The sequence below is a fragment of the Atractosteus spatula genome, chromosome 6, assembly GCF_055471065.1.
Source record: "Atractosteus spatula isolate fAtrSpa1 chromosome 6, fAtrSpa1.hap1, whole genome shotgun sequence".
NCBI lineage: Eukaryota > Metazoa > Chordata > Actinopteri > Semionotiformes > Lepisosteidae > Atractosteus > Atractosteus spatula.
The window spans coordinates 28,951,003-28,974,431 of record NC_142711.1 but is presented as its reverse complement, the minus strand read 5'-3'; the positions used below and the strand labels follow the sequence as shown (position 1 = coordinate 28,974,431).

The 23,429-nt window shown below is 35.0% G+C and overlaps 1 protein-coding gene and 1 pseudogene across 3 annotated transcripts in view; both read left to right on the top strand.

Moving 5' to 3' along the window:
- LOC148832732 (pituitary adenylate cyclase-activating polypeptide type I receptor-like) overlaps window positions 1-10,561 on the top strand; it is a 129,281-nt gene extending 118,720 nt beyond the window's left edge. Inside the window, exons 12-14 of one of the 3 annotated variants that reach the window (XM_088918560.1) lie at window positions 2,837-2,966; window positions 4,136-4,177; window positions 4,961-10,561. In XM_088918560.1, the coding sequence (XP_088774686.1) occupies window positions 2,837-2,966; window positions 4,136-4,177; window positions 4,961-5,149 (361 nt within the window). In that variant the 3' untranslated portion in view covers window positions 5,150-10,561. Of the gene's footprint in view, window positions 1-2,836; window positions 2,967-4,135; window positions 4,178-4,947 lie in introns of all 3 variants that reach the window. The other 2 variants (XM_088918561.1, XM_088918559.1) reach the window with 2 other exon arrangements.
- A 6,750-nt stretch (window positions 10,562-17,311) lies between these two features.
- Window positions 17,312-18,152, top strand: LOC148832731 (uncharacterized; annotated as a pseudogene).
- Window positions 18,153-23,429: the final 5,277 nt, after the last annotated feature.

The window sequence follows — 23,429 nt, the reverse complement described above, 5'->3', positions numbered from 1 at the left end:
TCACCATATTTAGTAAAACATTTGTCTTCATTTTGGGATGTTACTCATAAAAAAGTTTTAAGTTTTCTAAATATGGTGAGATATACTTTTAATCCTGCACATTGTATTGTGAATGTCAATATTCATTAAACGTGAATTTTAGTACATACATGTAAATCAATGTTTAATGTGTCACTCTGTTGAAATGCAATTGTATTTTATTTGTAATAGTTCTCTCCAAATCTGAGACATTATATTGTCCTTTCTTTAAATTTAAAGTTACATTTTACTGTATCTACATTGATACAAAATATTAGCATTAAGACATCATACGTTTATCCTTTGTGTGTTTTGATGCATTGATACAGTGCCTTGCAAAAGTATTCATACCCCACTCATTCAGAGAACAAAAAACAAGTAATACATACTTAACATGAAAGAAAAATGTAAATGTCATGATTGTGTAAGTATTCAAATCCTTTCTTTGGCAAACCCCTTACCCTAAATTACCTTAACAAGCTTCTGCTTATGTGCAAAAAATCGGTTCACCTGATTTGACAATAAATACACATTTCCCTGTAAGGTACAGTAATTCAGTAAGGTAGTGGATATCAAGCAATAATTCAACCATGAAGACCAAGAAGGATTCAAAACAACTCAGGGATAAACTTGTATAAAAGCACAGATCAGGAGAAAGGCATAAAAACTTTAAAAATGGATTGTGAAGTATATCTTTGGGAAATGGATTATCATATCCATAGAATGGATAAGAAATGGTGTATCATATCACCCAAACAAAGCTTGTCTGTGGTCGTCCCTCCTGACTAGCCACACAAAGAGGAAACTGCTTCAGGATGCAACTGTTCTAGTGCTGTTTCTCATCAGCAGGGACTAGGAAGCTTGAGAAGACTGTATGGAACATAGACGTACCAGAGCAGTGATCCATATTACAAGGCCAAATCTACACTGGAGTGGCTTAAGAATAAGAAAGTTAATGTCCTTGAGTGGGGTGGCATGTTGCTGCAGTAGTTAGCATTGCTTTTCTGCATGGAGATTGAACTGTTCCCTTTGTGTTCGTGTGTGTGTTCATCGGTGCCCAGGTTTCCTGCTACAGTCCAAAGACATATTGATAGGTGAATTGGCTTTTGGGGAAATAAATAGTCCTAGAGTGTGTGTCTGTGTCTGTATGTACCCTGTGATGGACTTGTGTCCCGTCCCGGGCATACCCTGCCTTGAGTCTGTTGCCTGCTGGAATAGGCTCTGGCTCCCCCATGACCCTGAATTGGATAAAGTGGTCAGAAAATGGATGAATGGATAGATGGATGTCCTTGTGTGGCCCAGTCTTGATTTGAATTCTTTTAAGAATCTGTTCAAAACTGCTGCCCAAATATGATCTCCAAGCAACTTGAGAGAACTTGAGCATATTTGCCAAGACCATTGGACAAAAGCTACATCAAGCTGGTGTGCACAGTTGGTAGGGGAAAAAAAAGACTTGCTATAATTTCTTCCAGTGAATATTAATTTCACAGTGATGGATACTTATGCAATTAACATTTTTTTTCTCTATAGTTTTTTATAGCATTTACTGTAACATTTCTTACCCTTAGATGTCTTCAGTTTTTGCACTCATGTTTTCAATAAAAGATTAAGTTAAAAAAGTATTTGCATCATTTTGTAATAAAATGGCACACCATAGGGAGGTTCTGAATACTTTTGCAAGGCAGTACATGTAATTACTTTCCATATTGTTTTTTACCTATTTTTAAAGAGTCCGGAATGTTTTATTTTTTTAAATACAATTTTAAATACTCTTTTAAGTATTCTTGCTACTAAATATTTAAACATTTGCCTTGCTTACTATTACTGTCATCATTTGGTTCCTGTTTTTTATTCTTTCTGCAGGAGTATAACATGAGTTTCATGTAGATAAATGGTTCATATAATTTGAATTTCTGTGTCAAATAAGTTTGATTTTATTTGCTTTCATTGACCATGAAGCCTTAAAGCAATAAAAGCAGACAATAGTTATTGCTATAGAAAATAAGTAAAAAGGTCACATTTTAGAAATGACTGAATAAATCTTTGTAGATATAATAAACCATGTATTTAAAAAAATACAAAGTGTTGTAAAAGGAAATATCAATGTTAAACATACAAAACAAAAGATAATATACTGTATATTTCATATACCTACAGTAACTAAAAAAACAAACAAACCTTAAAGTGTAACTAAAATAAACTATCCAATTTAAGGGCAGGCATAAAATCTATATCATCTTCCTAGTTGAAAAACAAAAGTTGTTGATACTATACATTTGTCCTTAGTTTTGCTTTTACGTGTATTAAGAAGAAATGTATCTATAAATGTCCATCTGCTAGATCTCGTTTCTCTCTTTTTAATAAATATAAACAACAAAATATTCAAAATACATTCTAATCAAGATTTTTATACTGTATTATAACTAGATTATTTCCAGTTTACCCCCCAAAATAAAATATTTTTTTTTACTTTTATATTTCAAGATGTTGAAATTAAATTATTTTAACTAATGTGTCATTAATAACAATTACATTAGGGCAGTAGATAGTAATTTCCAGGGTCATGTCTCTATACAAGAATTACAAGTATCTTTGAAGACAAAAATTTCAAACTTGAAATTAAGAAAAAAAGCAAAATATTATTATGTCTTCTGCTTCTCAAATTAACACTTATGAATAGTGGGAAAAATGGGTGATGGACTTGATGTCACCAATGGAAAACATTCCGCTTATTTATCAAAATTTACTTTTACAACATGTTTTGAAATCACAAAATACGTTTAAAAGACAATAACCTACCATGTTTTCTTTCTAACAGGAGACTAGCCCGTTCAACTCTGCTTTTGATCCCTTTGTTTGGAATTCACTACACTGTGTTTGCCTTTTCTCCTGAAGATGTCAGTAAGAGGGAAAGGCTTGTGTTTGAATTGGGCCTGGGATCTTTTCAGGTAAAAAAAAAATCTTCTTAAAGTTTTAATAAAATCTTCCAACACAGAACTTTGAGCTATATCCTTTAAAAATGTAACAAAAATCGGGAATGTTACAGTATATCTCACTCTTACACACACACAGCTTGGATGTGACCATCTGAAGTTGTATGGCTCACATGGGTAAAAATGCTACACATTTTATTATAAACTTCATTCAACCTATAATTTTAGGTTTTAACCAGACCTATAAGTCTTCTTTTTCTGCTATCACAAGCTGACAGGAATATCTAATAAACCAATTCAAAATTATCTTCCATAGATAACCAGAATAAATATGAACTCCAATATTTTACTTGTTTTGTTAAGATAATAGTCAAAAGAAATTAAAAAGCAAAGGATTTTTGTAATTTTAGAATTATCAAAGTGAACTTTTACAAATTTTAATAGTAAATCGAATAAGCTAGTAAAAGATAGGCAATGAAATTGTTGCTGTATTTTATATTCATGCTACTAAAATATTAAAGATAACTTAAACAAAATTGCAATTATTCTAGTTGTATTTTAAATTGTGAATAAATCTTTAAAATATATATTTTTAATTTAATACATTTGGAATTTAATTGTTAGATAAGACATGACATTAAATTGCAATTTTAATCTGACAATGCAATAGTGAGTTCCTCAATGTTATATATACAATTTAATTTCCTCTGAGATAATTGTTCCTGCCTGCTAAAATTTTTCAAAAGCACTATACCAACCCACCTGATACTACATGAAGATATAGCCTACCTGCCTAGGTAATGCATGCAAGGAAAAGTCACTGCCCTTCAGGTTTCAAAGGTGTCTTCAATGAGTTCTAAAATATAATCTCAATCATGACTAAGACAACAAGGGGTTCAATTCAGTAAGAGCCCAGCTGAAATGAAACCCAAAATATTCAGTTAATATCTGTCCAGCATAAGCTTAGGATACAGTACAGTATATGCAGCTTTGATTGCCAAAGCTGTTGATTATACCGTTGACAAGATAAATCAATCACAATAACTTAACACATAAACTAAATGGATTAATAAGTGGAAGCCAATATGAATAGAAAAGTAACCAGCACAATCCTGAGCTATTCAGTTACTTACAGTACTGTACATATACAGTAATGTATAACATTTCGTTTTTTGTCCCTTTAGGGTTTTGTTGTGGCAGTTCTATACTGCTTTTTGAATGGAGAGGTAAGTTCAAACATCTCTGCATTAATCTTATGACTTGTAAATTCCAGCTTTTTATTAAGCATAAAACATATACAAAATGCACAAATTTTTTTAAGCTAAATAAGCTGCATGCAAGCCAGAGTTTTCATATTATACTGTTGTTAGCATAGTTGTGTTAGTTTTTATGCAAGTTCATCAGACCAAAAGAAGGTAATTCATTTTTATTTCAGTGTTTTAAATACATTAGAACATCTAAACATCAAACTGATGCCACCAATAAAACATCTCTGGTTGTATGTTTTAAATACTGAATTTATATTCATAATCATAAGTTACATATGTAATATACAGTAACAATCATAAATTATTGATTTATGTTGTAACAATCCAACATAAATTATTGAAAAAATAACTTCATTAATTTATACAAGACAAAAGTTATTTTCTTAATTTAGATTAAAGTGGTATGTTTGAATTATAGGACATCGTTCAAATTAGTGCAAATACATTTTTAAATACTATTGTCATTATAGACTTTTAGGTTGTTCTGGTTGATGCACCTTTACTAGCTGTCAACTAGGCAATATTACTAGTTGTGCAGACATTACAAATATTATCCTATATGCACCAGGTTCCTTTTATTTCATCCATTAGTCCAATGCAGTATAGTGTTCATATGAAATTATTTTCTCTAGTAACATGTAGGAAGTTAAGTAGGAAAAGTAAGATTGAGAACTGTAAACCAGCGTGCACCTTTACAGCTAAGTACATTAAAAAATGACCTTTTCAAGTTTCTCCCTAAAGGTGCAGTCGGAAATAAAGAGGAAATGGAGGAGCTGGACAGTCAACCGGTACTTTGCTGTGGATTTGAAACATCGTCATCCATCATTGGCGAGCAGCGGAGTGAACGGGGGGACGCAACTGTCCATTCTGAGCAAGAGCAGCTCTCAGATTCGGATGTCGAGCATAAATGCAGAGAACCTGGCGACATGAAGTGCTAAATGACATTTCTGTCAATATGTTCTGAGAGAAAAGTACAAGCAGGTGGCACCACATTCCTGGTGCCTCAGAGTGAAAATGACAAACAAAGGAAAGCATGGATATTTCTTGTATATACCATACCACTGAAAGATCCATCTCATTTTATGCAACTGCATACAGCAGATCATTACATTCATTTACTTTTAAGCAATTCACAGTGTCTTTAAGTGTTTAAAACTCTATCTTAAATTCACCCTTCTTGGGCAGAATCAAAACATCAAAACATTTATAAGGAAGTAAATGGCACAAGAAAGAAATGTGTTGTACACATTTAGAGGAAAATAAGTAAATTAACTTCTAGTCTGAAAATTGCTGGTTATTAAACCATTTTCAGCTGCAAAAATTCCATTTACAGAATCACAGCACAGGAGATTAGCTGAAATGAAACACCTGTAAATAATCACTCATCCGATATAATTAGCTAGTTACAGGGTTCTGTTAACTTCATCAATAAATTTATAAGTTTTTGGCAGCCATTCCATTATAGTCAATCTTATTTTACAGACCCCTTCAGAAAATATGTGAATGGTTCAAGACTTTACTGTGAACAGAAAGGCCATACTAGATGTGTTTCACAAACTGGGATATGACACAACAAACAATGAATGATTGATACTGTAGGTCAAAAAGAATATTAAAAGCAAGGATAAACACACTGTGATCAAGATATGAAATATTTCACAGGATACAAAGGACAAAATTTTAGACATCAAAAATACACACAGAGAAAGAATTTTGTTGCTCAAAAAAAAAAATATGAGTAGTTCTTTCCAGGAGTACAAGAGGATTTATTTGGCTGTAAAAAAGCCATAAACCTGGAGAAATTCAGCCAGGATTTTGAGTGAAACGCAAATTAACAGGTGAACTGCTAATCTTTGACAAAATGCTAATTTATCAATAAATAATGCACTCCTCCTGAAGTGCTGTTCAGAGTTCATAGATAACACTGGTTTTAGGAAGGTATTGTGTCTAGTTCTGGACAGAGTTATTCAGAGGAAATGAAAAAAATATTACTCTCATGACTAAGAAACATGAGTGTCATGTATATACAATACAGTATATAATGTAGGTTTGTTGTTGTTTTTTTTTTCTTCGTGATATTTTGTGAAATTCATGTGATAATCCTATTTTACATTGAAAATGCTACTGGAGTCCAATCTGTAGAGTATTTGGTGTTCTAAAACAAAATGTGTTTAATACATTTTTAAAATGTAATATATTCATATTATTTTTAGATTATTAAAGAGGCATCACTACATAAATGTGCATTTAATAGCTGATGAAATTGTCTCTTGAATTGCTTTATGGAGCCTCTACTTCTAAAATATAGTATCACACTCCTTCAGGTGAAAATTGTATTCATTTGCTTTGCTTTATCACAATAATATGCACAATTGCAAGTTGCTTCACAGGTATTACTTTAGCTTTTCAGAATCCCTTATGTATTGCTACTTATTCAGTGTGTAGATTGCAATTATTTAAGTCCTCAAATATATTTGTGCAAAGGCCATCAGAACAGTGCTTTAGTTTAAACTACTCCAAAGATTTAAAAAAAATCTGATAATTTCTTATGTTGTATAATACCACTGTTTTCGGTTTGCAATGGCTACCTGTAGAAAGTTTACAATTGATGTCAATCCAGGATCTTCTTTCTACTGATTATTCTCTACAGATATGATTTTATGAAATATCAGTTCCAAAGTGCCTTTTAGAGTAAATCATAAACAGTATTCATTTATTTGAATTAGAATTTCAAATAAATATTTTTTATTTCAGGAAGAAAGAAAACAAGATCTGATATAAAAACATCTTTCTATATTACAAAAGTGCTTTTATTATGCTTAATCAATGCTATAAACCAAGAGGCCTTTAAAGTATTTTAGCTGATTTTGGTTATGGCTGAATACCTTTTTTTGATCTTATATTATTTGTTATCTTCCTTGCTGAAGATGAAACTGATGGAAATCTTTGACCAAAATCTCAATATTCATACTATTGTTTTTCAAATGGTCTCATTTTAGCATTTTATGTATTTCATTGTGCGCGGTGGTCTTGAACAGTGGTGGTCTTTTTATTACTGATGGTAATAATCACAACAATAAAGATATTTTATACGTACTGAGAATAAGACACCTGTATATACATTAAATCAATGATAATTTTGGAAGTAGTCTTAAATACTATATTATTTATCATATTAAATGCATGTTTATTGTTTTCATGTTCCTATAACTGCTTTATGACTTCCTGTTTCTTTAGTTTTATTTGAAATACTTTAATTAAAATAAAATAATTCAGTCTCTGCTAAATTATATTTTCTCTTGGAAACCCATAGTTGAGTTTAAAGGACCTTTAAATAAATTTCCTTTAGTAATGAAGCACAGTGTAAACCCCTATTTGTTGTGTGCACTTAAAACTGTATCTTTCTTTTACACTGTCAATTCTGGAATTAAAAATGTTGAGGAGGGAAAGATGGAAAATATTTTTTTCTTCAAAGCATAAGTAAAGCAACTTTGCTTTTCTTTATTCATTTTGTTGTATTTTATTTGGATAAAAATGCAGGTGAATTTCATGTTACACATAGTCTTAGATACTGAATATGGTTTTATTATTGGTAGTATTCACACAGATTCACAAAACATTAGGAATCATTTTTTTAAGGAACAGATACTTACATTGAATTTACTAGATGACTTACAGCACTTAGTTTCTTGTATATATTTCTCCATTTAATGTTGCCCTGCCCAGTATTTGCACTCATTCCCTGATGGAATTTAAAGCTGTTTCCTCCATGTGTCATAGAAGGCTACGCATATCTTTACTGGTTACTTCTCATACTACTAGTTTGCAAGATACTACTGCATTGAATCATTATTCTAATGGCACAAAAAACACTAATCTGATGAAAATATCTAATATCAAAAGTCTGTTTTGACTTCATTTAATTTATTCTGCTAATAGAGACCTTCTTAGAGACCCCCTTGTGGACGTATTAACTTCTTCTAAATATATGAAATGTGGATCAGAGCTTTGAAAAGATAGCAAATTATCCTGAATAATTATTGTATAAAATATAGTACATAATTGGAAAAACAAAAAAGTTAATATTCCAAGTACTGTATTTTACATACACACAGCTTGTATGAAGGAATAATCACTATATTTATAATGTTTGTGCTTAAAGGCAATTCTGCGAATGTGTTGCTTCTATAGAAATAAAACTAAATCTACCGTATTTGTCTGAATTTTTTAATTATCTTGAATACAGAACAGAATAAGTTCCAATTCACAAAATGCATTGATGAAGGCACAACCAATTTGTTTGTATGATAAAAACTGAGAACTAGAAAAACAACATATTTGTTGTGCTTCTTCTCATACTAACATAAAGAGGAAAAAAAACACTACAGAATCACACCAGAACCAAAGATGGTCAAGAAGCAGAGATTGTCCTAGTTTTTGTTGTTTTGAGTGGACTAGAGATAGCAGTACTTACATTTTCTTTGTTTAGCAACTATTTGTGAAATGCAGTTTTAGAAATATTTGATTTGCTACATTCAGTTGTCAGTTTATGTTATAAGATTCAATAGAAAGAAACATTTTTTTAAAACATTGATGGGATGAGGTTTGAAGGCTTTCAATAGTGATGTCAAAATATTCAGTTATTCTATTAACAAATTGCTGAAGTAACACTTTTAAGTAGTGATTTTAATAGCATAAATGTTAAAAGCAAGGCATTGTAGCTGGTGACAAGTACAGAGGTAACATTGGTGAAAAGCAGAGTTTCAATTTAAGATAATATTTCAGTATTTTCTAAATGGAGTGGTGATAGATGCAAGTGAATAGAATTATCTATCAGTGCTTAAAATATATTTTCCTGGTAATACTGTTGTAAATGTACAGCCTACTGTAAATGTCATCGTATTTAGAAAATGAAACATGCATCTATGGTGGTTTAATTTCTTCTCAAATGTAACATATCTGAACAGCTACTAGATTTGATGTCAAAAGTAGAGGACTGAGATGCTGAAAGTGTTTCCATCTTAAAACTGTTCAATTCAGGGAGATTTTACTGAATGTACCAGTATGGCCTTAGATAAACAGTTATGTTGCAGAAAGAAGTAAAGAACCCACCTTTGATGTATAATATATAATTAGATGTTGTGCATGCTTTTAAATATTTCTGCTGTACAGTTATTCAGATTTTGTGACTGTTGTAACACCAGCAATCATTCTGAATCTTAACACACGGACAGAACGACCATGTCTTAAAACTGTTAAAAAAGTAGAATGAATGGAGAATTGTGGGGGAAAAGTATCTGATGGATATTTTTCTCAATTATGAATTACTAACACATAATAGGACATTGAGAGTCATAGTGGTGAAAGGTGCGCATTATATGATTATATTAGATTAAAAAAATGTTAAATGGGAAAATGAATTCTTACAAATAAGTAGATAGTTGATGGCATAATAATAAAAAAAAACAATCCTAAAAGACTTCTGTGGCCCACATTGGCTCTACAGTACATACAGCCCTGCTCTGAAGTGAGTTATGTATTGCATGATGTAGACCTAAACTTCTTTTATTACATACAGTTCCCAAACTCCTTCAGATTCAGTAATCCTTACAACAAACCAAATCGATTATTAACTGTTTTGGCTAAATCCTTGATTTTAAAGGTTTAAACAGTCTAAACCCAAAAACAAACAGATTATTTCCTGGGTTTAAAAAAGGGTTTAAACACATTTTGGCAATATTAATCACCAATTAGTAGAGTTTGTAAAATAGATGCAAAAATCTAAAATTGGTTTATACATGAATAGCTGTATTATTGGATTGATTCAAAAAGTACTATTTTAGATTTTAGGAATATTTATAATTTTGAGAGTTTTAATACTAATATTTATATACACCACTAACAATTTTTCTGATAAACATAAAACACAAAGCTAATACAATATTTATATAACAGCTCAGCTTTCACTATATTAGGACTGTTTGTTACAAAATGTACAATGAAAAAAATCCCATATCTTTTCAATAAAACTACATTTTTGAAAGTTATGGCTGAAACAAGCAATGTTTTGAATATCCCTAACAGTTTTGAATATCCCTAACTTAGAGTAAATCAAAATGGTCAATTGTTATGTGGAGGGTAGTTGTGTAATATTTAAATTTGAATGTAACCCATGTACAGTTACTGTAACAAAATATTTTCTCTGTTGTTGGAATCCATTGCCTGCTGTTTTTCACTGTGATGTTGCTGTGAAATTGTTTGATGTATATATATATTAGAGGTTTTGTACATGACTGAAATATTGACTTCAACTGCAATAAATGTTTTTGACAGTGGAATAAACATTGTGAACTGTTTATTACATTATGAAAAATATGGTTCACTATAATTGAGACGTTTTGTCCAATTTGATTTTTCTGATAAACAGGGTGAACAGGGTGTTGCAGCTCAATTGCAACAATTCCTGCTTCTAATTCATATTTTAAACTTTCCAGTTGCAACTTAAAGCCAACTTTGAAACACCCCTTCTTAAGTTAATTTTTTTTACTTTGGGTTACTTAATATTTCTCTCCTTCTGAATTTAAGTACAACTTCCAATATTGTCAATAATAGAATTTTACTGAATCATATGAAAAATCATCTGATAGTTCTCTTAAGTTGTTTGCTTCCTATTTGCCTAAAAGGAGCCAAGACCTAACTTCTGACTGTTTAAAATCTACCAATGCCACATTTAGGGTGTTCCACAGAGTTTTGTGCTAGTACCTCTAATCAAACATTTATTGTCTCTTGGTTAGATTGCCTGTTTATTTTAGTTTTATTGTTATGCTGATGACATTCAGATTTATAGCAAACTAAATGAGATATTACTGCTGCAGTTCCTGCTCTTCATGGCTGCCTGTTAAGATCCAAATGTGACAGAAAATTCCTGAACTGTGATGATAAGAATCATGTTATATTTATTGAATGCTCACAATATCTAGGCAAAGTTAGGAATTCCAATTGTCAAATTTGTTATTGTTAATGTAATTAAATGTGAACCCTTGACTGAAGTTAGTAACCCTCGTGTTATGTGTGACCCTGTGTTATTTAAAGCTAATGTTAGAAACATCTTAAGAGAACGATTGTTTCACTTGTATTGAAACAGTCTACAACAAATAATGTTTATTTAACAGCAGTTTTGGGAGGTGGTCAAATTGTATTGTTTCAATTCTGCTGCCTTTTGCTCCCTGGCTGAACACAGCACTGCATGCATCTTTTCTAGCACTTGATATTTCATTTTGTCACAGATGGAAATATTTCACACTTAGTATTGCTGAGACCTTACCTTTATCGCATTTGTCTCCTACAATCCAGGACTGGCGTCACTTTCTTGCCTCTTCAACCTCAAATTCTCCATCGAAAATAAATGGGTCTGCTGTTGCCAAGCCATCAGCACTTGTCTGTCACCTCTTCTGGTGTCATCAGCCCTTCAAGCCCTTCAAACACCTGCAGCCAAATCATGTTAATTTTTCCCTTCTCTCCTAATTTTACCCACTTCACTCTCTCCTATCAATGTCCTATCTATATCATATGAGCGTTTCATTCACTTTGTTCTCCACAAGACGTCCTCCAAAACAAAGCATATCCAGATCTACCCAAACAATGTGCATTTCCTGCTCACTTTCTGTGAAATTGCAGCCAAACCCCTCACTCCTAGCTCAGTGTGTGAAATTTGTCAGTGGTTTGGTGATTCTTTTGGGGGTATGTCACAAAACCAATCTCTGACCAGTACTGTCATTTATTCAGCCAGGCAAGTTAATGTACTACAACAGTACACTATCCCTTATTTTTGTCAGCCTTTTTGGCTCTTATTGGAATTTGACCAAACTCCTGAATAATGAGTAAACTTTCAAAAATTATCAGCTATTGTTTAGGCATAGGTTTTAGAATAATTGCCTCTTATTTTCAGTTCTAAACATGGGATCAATGGAAAAAGAGTCATGGAGGTTACAACATTTTATTTCAATGCTTTATAATAAGCCTCATCTCTAACTCTATAAATGTGTGTCATCTTTGGATAACCTTACAAGAAAAGAATATCTCTGCTCTTTTTCTTAGGTGGACATAGATGCTTTGACTTACATTTCTTATGTTTCTAGAAGAAAAAGTAGATGCTTAGAGTCTAGATGTGGGTGACAGAATAGTCTTAGGAATTATGAAATAATCTTATGGTTTTCAGAACAAACAACAGAAAATTTCCCTATCCCCATATTGTACTGTAGCCCTTAAATATCATGTTCTTCTTAAACTACACTGTTTTAATATTTGACACACTCATTCTGTGAAAATGAAATGTATTTCTTTCAATAATATTTAGCATAAATACCCTGTCTCCAAGAAATTATATTGTTACGACACCAAGTGTCTAGGGGTACAGGGGTGTAACATTTAGGATAATTCTTTTGGAAGCAGGTGGGTTTTGGTGAGGGACTAGGAAGCGTGATAACAAGGGTAAGGAAATAGAGTGGTGCAAAAGAAAAGAAAATAACAAACAAAATAGAGCTGGCTAGGGACGTGAGGGAAAGCTAACCTGACTGCAAAAGAACACATGGTCTTCGGCAGCTTCAACACCCTAGCTAACCTCCACTGACTACCCAAAATCATACAAGACAAATGGCACTAATCCGTACTGAACTAGTGTTACTAATACAAAATCAACTAAGTGTGTAAAGTGTACCCAACAACCTAAACTAACCTATACACAAAAGTTCACACAAAAACACAAGTGAACCAGGAATACAAATAAGGGAGAACAAGAGTAATCAACAGGAACAGGGAACAAAAGAAAACAAAAGTTGAACATGTAACATGTTAGGGCAAGGTAATGGCAAAACAAGGATAAACACACAAACAAACGAAAGTACAAAGAAACTAACAGAAAACCAACAAAACAACAAAGCCGAAGCAATAACCAGATGCGATGCGATGCGATGCGATGCGATGCGATGCGATGCGATGCGATGCGATGCGATGCGATGCGATGCGATGCGATGCGATGACCAAAACCAAACAGGACCAAAGTCAAACAAAAGGCCTCTTCCTTCAGAAAACCTCCATGTTATATGCTGAATAAGATGTGTTCTGATTGGCTGAGAGGCTGATTGATGATGATGATGTCATATGGAACAGTGGTGTAATGGTGGGCCAATGGGGGAGGGAGAACAATCAAGGGTCAGCAGTGTGGAACATAACAACAAAACACACAGACCACACACTGGGACGTAACATACATAAAAATAAAAATTACAATATTTAATCCATCCATTAGCAGAAATCTCATTTTTTTGGAGATAATTGCAGGGAGCCACTCTCTATCCTGGAGCAATTCAGGAGCAAGGCAGGGCAAAGAGCATATGAATGCTTTCCTCAAGACGGTATACCAATCCATTACACAGTCACAGAGAAAGAGAGAACTTAAAATGACCAATCAAACCTATTTTCCTAATTACTTTGGGAGTTGGGGCAAAAACACACAGGAGCACAGATGTCCATCTACAATCAAATCTAGAACCCTGGAGCTAAGAGGAAGCAGTGCAAGCCACCATTACAAGACGTGACAGACATACTGTACAGTAGTAGCTCAGGTGGGTAGCTGCGTCAGCATGCGTAGGCTGCAAAGGAACAAGTAATAGGTTTATTCCATGCTGAAAAAGAAGAAAGAAAACACATTTCGGCCTGAAGAAGGGTCCACAGCCAAAATGTGTTTTCTTTCTTTTTTTCAGCATGGAATAAACCTATTACTTGTTCCTTTGCATACTGTACAGTAGATAAAAAATAATGCAATGGAAGTACAAATATATAACAGAAGATTTTTTAAGACCTACAACACTTAAAGAATACAGTATCTGAAAACAATGAGGACATTTTAGATGAAGAAATTAAAATGGATAATGTATTAATTGAATATTTCATTTAGGTACATTCTATATTAACTACCATCACCATACAAGAGGTAGAAGTGTTGCAGATAATGAAAGCTCCCTGATTCCAAGTCATACTATTTGATGTTAGGGTGTGCTTGTACTCAGTTCTTGCTAACAAATAATTCTGATTGACTGCATCTCTAAATATTGGGGGATTTGTTATTTCTTGTGGTTCCACCAAGGCTACAAAAAACTGTAAACCACTCTCTCAAGGAGAGAGGTTAAGAGTTGCACAGACACAGCTAGAAAACCATTTGGCCATGAACAAAGTAGGCCTGGTGATTCTCAAGTCAAGAAAAGAGATTTGCCAACACCAAAAAACACAAGGCCATAAATTTTGGGGCCACTACTTAGCAAGGAATGCAAGGAAGTAGGCTGTAGTATCAAGAAACTAAGCAAACATACCTTAAAATCATCCATATATATATACTATGTACCGTGAACACCATGTGTTGCCATTCTACTGATATTAAATGAAGAAATTGCATGGTATGAGACACAACTAACTGCATTAAACCTCAATTAACAAGGGATGTCCAAGCAAATGCCCATAGATATCACTTGTTTGGTCTTAAATTAAAGAACAATTTATAATAAAAAAGATGGAATCAGAATTCTGATTGCAACAAGCATTATTGAAATAATTTATAATTTAGAAAACAGATTATTCTGATCCATCCAGGGTCACAGTCAGGAAAATCGAGTCACCCCTCTAGTGGAGACATGAGATAGAACTCCCTTCCATTGCTTGTATACAGTAGCATATCATAATTAAGACCCAATAAAATAGCATCCCAATACTTGCTGTATTGCCACATTACATACTGTACTTCATTCCCTTACAAAAGAGTACATCCAAAATATTAAATTAAAATACAGTATAAGACATCATAATTATTTTAGGAAGAAGTGGGCTATGCTTGTTTGGTATCAAAAGAATGGGCGAAACATGAGTAGTTCAGTATTATAACTATCAAACTTGTATGTATTACTCAAAAGAAGTTACGGTATGAGTCTTCCCAAATACTGAACATTTTATCCTGCCTCTCCTGACAGAAGCAATAAAAAGTCACAGATTTGAACTGGCCAACCAGAACCCTGGCAGACAAAACATTGGAATGTCTTTGTCTGAGGCTTATAAATAGGGCAAGCCAAGAACCACACCTTGGAAGTTAGGACCAGGGAAGTGAAGCCCAGAAGGATGGGAAGTTAGTCCCATGAACACTGGAAGGACTAGAAGTTAGGTCTGGGATGTGAAGTCCAGGAAGTTACGCTCAAGAGGACGGGACGTCAAGACCCAAGGAAGCCAGCATAGAAAGGAGAAGAAGTAGCAAAGAGCTCAACTGCACCAGGGAAGCAAAGTCTGATATGCTGCTCCACTCTCTCCAGCCAGCAGCCCATCTACTTGCACTCCACAGCAATGCTGGATTAGCTCCAGAGCAGGGTCACAGCAGTCCTCACCTAACAAATCTCCACCGATCAGCATATAAGCAATAGGAACATACCAAGCTCTCTCATTTGCAAACCTTTTAAGAGAATAGGTTGCATTCACCTCATGCTTGGGTTCAATGCTTGATAGCGTAAAATAACTATCTTAATGAGAGTTTATTATAACTATGCCTTTTGGCTCAAATTAGGATTTGAGTTTATTACAGTAATAGGGAGGATCTGACTGGCTTGAGAAGATAAAATTCAATCGTTGGTTTGCACAGGAAAGATTTAGTACCACCATCTGCACTACAAAAAAATGGTAAACAAGCACAAATCTATTTTCAAGGAAGGCTATGGGAAGATAAAAAGAATTTAAAGCTAAAATACATTTTGTGTTGGGTGTAGCTCCAATATTCCATAAGCCCCGTTCAGTGACATAGGCAATAAAGATGGAACCTGTGAAAAAGGAATTAGACTGTCTGAAGACACACAGCATTATTTCACATACTGTACAGATAGGAGTGACTGGGCAGCACTTATTATCATCATTCCAAAACCAGACAAGATAGTGAGACTCTATGGTGACTATAAGGGCACAGTGTATCACTGTATAAAAATAGAAACATATCCACTCCCCAATATAGAGGATTTGTGTGCCACCCCGTGCCCTGGAGGGACATGTTTTTAGTTAATTAGGTTTATCCTTTGCATACCAACAATTACAACTGGATCAAGGATCAGACATCTGTCTGACTTTAAACACAGAGTATTTTACACTTTGCTTAAAAAATTTAACTGATGTGTCATGGTAGCTCAGTCAAGCTCAGTATTTCCCCCATCTTATATTAATTAGCTTATGTTTTTATTAGTTCCAAATATTTTAAATTAAATATCATCTGTCAGGTCTTGAATTTTGTCCTGAATTATTTCCTTTGTAGATGCTACATTGTTGGTTAATCATCTTATTTTAGTATCATCCCTGAATTTGAGTTGCTTCCTTAACCAGAATCTATATACTGTATAATTTATTTAAATACAATAAATGTGTTGAGTGCCAGCAGCCATATCACTCTGCAGCTCTCAACTGGCTACCCACTGAAGCTAAGCAGGTTTGAGCCTTGTCGGTACCTGGATGGGAAACCTCCTGTGAAGCTTTGGTTGCTGCTGGAAGTGGTGTTAGTAGGACCATAGGGGGCTTGTGTGGGTCCTAATGCTCCAGTATAGTTGTGGGAATACTATACTGTAGTGGGCGCCGTCTTTCGGATGAGACGTTAAACCGAGGTCCTGACTCTCAGTGGTCATTAAAGATCCCCAGGACCATAGATCCTGTTGTAAGTTGCTTATCCACTGTGACCAAATGCACACACAGAGAAATCTGATCTCAATACACAATTTCCAGAACAATGCACCAGCTCTGTAGAACTGAAAACACATTCTACTTGTTTCAAATTGTTTCAACTCAATTTGCAATTCAGGTTGACTAATGTTGCAAAACACTCCACACAATCCTCAATGTATAAGCACAATAGTTATTGTAAGAACACCTGGGCCATTACTACTAAAATGTGAATCACCTGGTAACACTCAAACTGACAATGAACTACAACAGTCTTCACCTGAACAAACACAATCAGTCAACTTCATTTTCACTCAGTTCTCCAATATAAAAAGGTTGCAGAAGTGGTCAGTACAGAAAACAATGGAGCAACAAAGAGCACATAGAGCAAGAGGTAGGGAAAGAAATGGAGGAGGAGGGGGAGGAAGAGGAGGAAGAGGAAGAAGAAGAAGAAGAAGACAAATTTCAAATGAAATAAGAGCCATTGTAATTGATAATGTAATCAACCATAGAATTAGTATGCAGGAATCAGGAAGGAGAGTGCAACCCAATCTGAGTCAGTTCACTGTAGCTGGAATCATCTGAACCTTTAGAACTGAGAACAGGTGAGTGGGTAAAAGTAACTTGCAGAATATTTGGCTCTCATAGCAGCAAGATGACAGCATGTTTGAGCATGACTTAGCGTAGTTTGTATGCAGAATTCAGAGAAGACCAGCGGCTGGTGGGCGAAACCAACTACTCACCCCAGAACAAGAGGCTGATTTGTGTTGGCAAATACTGCCCTATGACTCAAAGAAATCCAATGCCATACACTAGAGGACAATGGAATGTTTCACAACATAGACAGTATATACATATCCACTATCGATCATGTGCTGAGAAGGCACAGGATTTTTATGAAGCAAATATACAGTATATCGTGTGCCATTTGAGAGAAACAGTGATCGTGTGAAAGAGATGCACTACTTATACATGCAGGTAAGCTATGACCCTCCATACAGTAGTGTACACTTGTCTTGCACAAAGTTGTAGGGCAGTAGTGTTACAGTATACAGTACTGTAAAAGAAATGCACAATATCTTCATCACTGTAGCTATATGATTATGTCTTTATTCAGAGAATCTTGGAGCTTGAAGCTAAAGCTGCCCCAAATGAGTTCATCCATGTTGATGAGGCAGGATTCAATCTGTCTACAAGGCAATGATGGGGAAGAAACATCATAGGACAGAGAGCAATGGTGGAGGTCCCAGGCCAAAGGGCTGGGAACGTCACCCTTTGTGCTGCAATCAGTCACCAAGGGGTTGTCCTTTGGCATGCAACTCTTAGGCCTTACAACTCAACAAATCTGCTGGCATTCCTTGATGCACTGCATGACTGATCGTTCCAACTCAGGGCTGCAGACAACACTTACATGTATTTTGTCATTTGGGACAATGTAAGCTTGTCCACTGTGTCCACCAATTGAGGATTTTTTTTCTGCATGGAGATGGAAGGTTCACGACCGCAAGCCTTACGAACAAGTCAGTCAACTCCAGGCAATGGAAGAGACCTGTAGTGATAGTGCAGATGCTTGCCAAGCATGGATTTATCATGTTAGGAGATTTTTATCCTGCTGCTTGGCCAGGGAAAACATCAACTGTGATGTAGATGAAAACCTGTGGCCAAATCCACAAGACAGACAGGACAGTTTCTGAATACAGCATTTGTTTTTGCTTTCATACAGTAGTTGTTTGGCAGTTTACTGTGTTTTTCTTGCTTTACAGAAAGCATGTATTTTACTGTAAATGAACCATCTGAACATTCATTACAGTGAATTTTTTTCCAAATGATTTTGTTCAATTTATTGCGTTCCTACATGCATTTCCCCTTTTTGACCAGAAAATTTACTTTTTTGACATTGTGTTTTATTGTTGCTCTGTGAGTTAAACATATGAGATTAGTGTGTGGAATTCAGACCTGACAGTTTGGTTTTGAGAGCTTTGTACAATATGTAGTTTTTCAGCCATTATATGTTTTTCCCTGTGTGTGTTAAATTTTGCAGATGTGGTATTTTGTATTGACAACAGTGTCAATGATTTTGTGATATTGGTACATAGTTCTGAGAATTATGTGTAAACAACTGAGAAAAACTGTAATGCAGGTCTCTCTTCTTGCACCAAAAGGAGGAGCAGGGTCCTCTCTGCCCCTTCATACTGTACTACAAACAGAATCTCTCCTAACACTGGAACAGTGCTCCCCATATAGGACCAGAGTTTCACATGTGTTGGTTGCAGCATGTATTCTGAAGTCTTTTCCTTACATATGCATTCTGGCACCAGTAAAACAGATGTCCACATATCAAGTTGCATGATCACATTCCTTCCTGCCAGTTGCATCTGGAGTTAAATTCCATCATTTGTGCCCTGAGCAGCATAGTCCTGGACAACCTCAAATGTTTAATCTTGTTGTTCTTCTGTGGCATCTGTGATATTGTACTCGATTAGTGCTGACTATTGATGGTTGTGCGGCTGTTGACGAATATGAGGCCAACCTCTGTGGTCTCTGCCAATTGGCTTACCTTTCTGATTAGGTGCTAGTCTGTGTATCTCCCTTTTAGAATGTTCAGAATATTTAGCTGTCTCCTGGATGTCTTTCAGAGCGAGGTATCAGCATGTGCAATATTGCATACTGATTTGAAAGTTAAATCTTTCTCTGATAACAGACATTTTGATAACTTTCTCCACGTAAAAAATAACGTGATAACGTATTGGCGGGATTCTGACTTAGAGGCGTTCAGTCATAATCCCACAGATGGTAGCTTCGCACCATTGGTTCCTCAGCCAAGCACACGCACCAAATGTCTGAACCTGCGGTTCCTCTCGTACTGAGCAGGATTACTATTGCAACAACACATCATCAGTAGGGTAAAACTAACCTGTCTCACGACGGTCTAATCCCAGCTCACGTTCCCTATTAGTGGTCTGCAGAAACTTTGGTCTCGCAGTGCAACACCCAAAACGATATAAACTCCAGCATATCTGCCTGGTGCTTCAGAGCTATGATACATTGTGTAGGGACTTGCCCATGTCCTGCTATAAGATTGAGTGAGCTCTGTATAATCTGCATCCACTAATTTTCATGATGCAATGAGGCTTTTCAGAAGTCTGTATTCCATTCCAAATAAGATTCAAAATCTTTCCTTTGACATGTTTCTGCTGTGATAACAATTGCCAAAGTGCCACAGTTTGACTTCAGTTAATATTGTGTATTTTAAAAAAATTGTACTCATTCTTCCATCATCAGGGTGCTTCTCATCTTTGACAATACTCCACTTATACAATCTCCATCGCCACTGTTATAATCTAAGATGGGGGCATATTTTATCAAGCACATGTGGACTGATTTACTACATCTGCTGTTTAAATGTTGTTGATTTTATTTTTCTCTTTTTTTCTTACATTGGGTATACGTGAGAAAACCAAGAACACATAATTGCGATATGCACATTTCTTCCCTTACTGCATCTTACAGTATGTATTAACTTACTATGCTACACCGTTCGTCTAAAACATGTTTGTAAGTGCACCCCCTTTGGACAAGTGAAAAAGTTCACAACCCCCCAAAAACATATTGCCACATCAAATGAAAAATAAAACAATAGTGGATAAAACTACTTACTCAATGAGAGGGTTGCACTTGCATAGAGGCAGAGAGGACTTCTAGATGGGGATTTCTGGGGCTGAGGTAAAGACAGAAATCATCTTTGACCCTGAGAGGGGCTCTGTATTTCTTCTTCATGTAAGTTAGAGCTGAAAAGCCTGACTCAAAAAGATAGGTTGACGCGAATGGGAGATTTTTTTTAAAGGACATGTTACTCTGTCCTTGGTATTTATCATGCACTGAGATCTAAAATTGAGCCAGAGGCCTCTCTGTGAACATCTGCTTCGGAGCCAAGTCATCTGTGAAATCAATCAATGATGCCTGAAATCACTGATTCTTCTTTAAATTTAAGTGATAAATTAGCTGTCTTAATTGTAATATTGTCTCTGAATACTGATTTCTGACCCATCTATCTGCACTAGAGACCACTGTGTTTTTGGGCAAATACTCACAAGACTGACGTTTCAGTCCTTCCAAATGAACCCCGCTAACTGTCCTTAAATCAGCTTTTTGCACACTGTTCCTGCAAAAAACCTCCTCTAGTAATGGGAAGGCCTCAAGGTTTTCTTTGACAACACTCATTTGCCATTACACAAGTCTTCTGACCCACCCCTCAATTTTGTCAGATTGTGAAAGCAAAGCAAGCAAATTCACAGCTGAAAATGTATTTGCTAGCTGAGAATTTCTTTGACACAAAAATCCTCACCTCATCTTCGAGCTTGTAAATTCGGCTTAGTACCTTAACCCTGGACAGCCAGTACACTTCAGTGTACAACAGTTGGTTGTGCTCTACTCCCATCTCTTGATACTAATTTTTGAAGAACGATGTACTTGTTTCACTGGTTTTGATGGTATTTAATATGTAGACAGCTTCATTACAGGGCTTGCCTGTGTCTCACAAAATGTGTCCACACTGCAATTGGAGCAACCGCCTTCACTTTGGTTACCAGTCCACTGTATTTCTCAGTAATGGCCTGTGCTCCATCAGGAAGAGGATGGCAAAACAAAAAATCCTCATTAATTTGTCCTTTGTTCACATAAGCCAGTACCTGTGCCTCTCTTGCCACATCAGTGGTCTCATCCAGTTGAAGAGAAAAAATATACACATGATTTAACTTTGGAAATAACTTGCTCAAGCACCTCATTTGTGTGTTTCATCACAGTTTCGTTTGACAATGGTATGAAAGCCAGTTGGTCTGCTACACTTTTCCAAAACATAATTTAAACAATTTCTTTTCACATGGCAAGAAAAGAATTCTGACTTACTGTGTGTACTTTCCCCAGTTTTGGCAATCCAATGTGAGATAATAATTGCCTTCTTATTTAAGCCTTCTCATGATGGCTTTCTGTATGATAGACGTCTGGTCTCATAGCTCCTGTAGCTTTCTCTCAAAAACTTCTAGTGACTTTGTTTGCAGAGAACTGTACCTCGTTCGACAGCTTATGTCTCTCCCTTGCCAAAACTTTGCCACATGCAACACCCTGTGATTGAGGTTCCATTCCTCCCTCACATGTGAAAAAATATTCCAAATACTTGGAGTCATATTTCCTACATTTTGTCTTTTTTCCTTTGTCTGTCTCTGCAGCTTTATGCTTTGTTTTGCTCTCCCAACAGTTAGAATCCGCTCCATGTTTTTTTTTTAGCTTTTTACCTGGTAACAACTCATTCATTGCAACTTGAAAATGTAAAGGTATGTTGCAATAAAATAGTCACTGGGTGGTGCTGTTTTTCCACAATCATCTTTATTGCACTTTTTTCAAAATAAACTGTAGTATTATGATATATAATTACTTATTTATTTTAATACAGTATTCATGCAACCCCCATGTTAAGAAACGCTGGTTAAAAAGAACTGAATTATTTATCATTGAATTTGCACATTCAACACTGGTCAACCTTTGTCGGACACTGATAGCCATTTTATCATGCCCAAACACGTATCTCAATCATTCCCATTGAAAATACTAAAATCCCATGAACAGTGAATGGCCCGAATACCTGGTCATTGTAACTAATGCTATGTGTTGTTAGTTAAGTTTTCTTCAGAGGTAGTTTGCTCTCCATTTGCATTATAGTTTGTCAAGTTTACCTGTTGCTGTTTGGCAGTTTCAGAATTTGAAATCAATATTTTCCTTATAAGAAGCTCATCTCCACAATTTCATTCCGTGATAAACCTACCTTACGTAAAACATAGGGCAATATCCTGTACAATGGGTTGCTTCAAGGTACAAGAATGTTCAACTTACTATTAGATAGTATATTTACAAAAGCATTCAATTACTTTTCTAAAGGCCTTCTGAGGTAACCACACAATAACTGAACTAACTATTTTCTGTTCAAGTTGTGTGGGCAACAACTACCTCTGGCAGCTAAAATGCTCTAGATGTTTAGTTTTCCATGCTCTTTATAATGCCCTGTCCCTCTTCAGATAAAAGGTTTTTGATGATTCAGACTCTTCTCCTGTACATACTGTATATAGAAATTTCCAAACTAGCTGAACTATGAACCACAACACCCTGCTTACATCAAAGCATCAATTATCAGTAGTTTGAGATATATATTCTTTTTACCTAGTTTTAACTTATTACACAGATAAAAATGATCACGCCTCATTACACAACCACATTCACTGTCAAAAAATAAGGAAAATAAATTAGCAAAACTGCAAAAAGAAAAAAAAAACTTTGATAACTTAATCCAAAATCACATAACTCACATTTTTCTATAACTTAAATAATGTTGTCAAATATGCTCAACTTTAATACCAAAGTTTCATTCATCCATTTTATGCAAGATACAGTAGGGTCTCAGGGGAGCTGAAGACTATTCAGGCAAGCAACA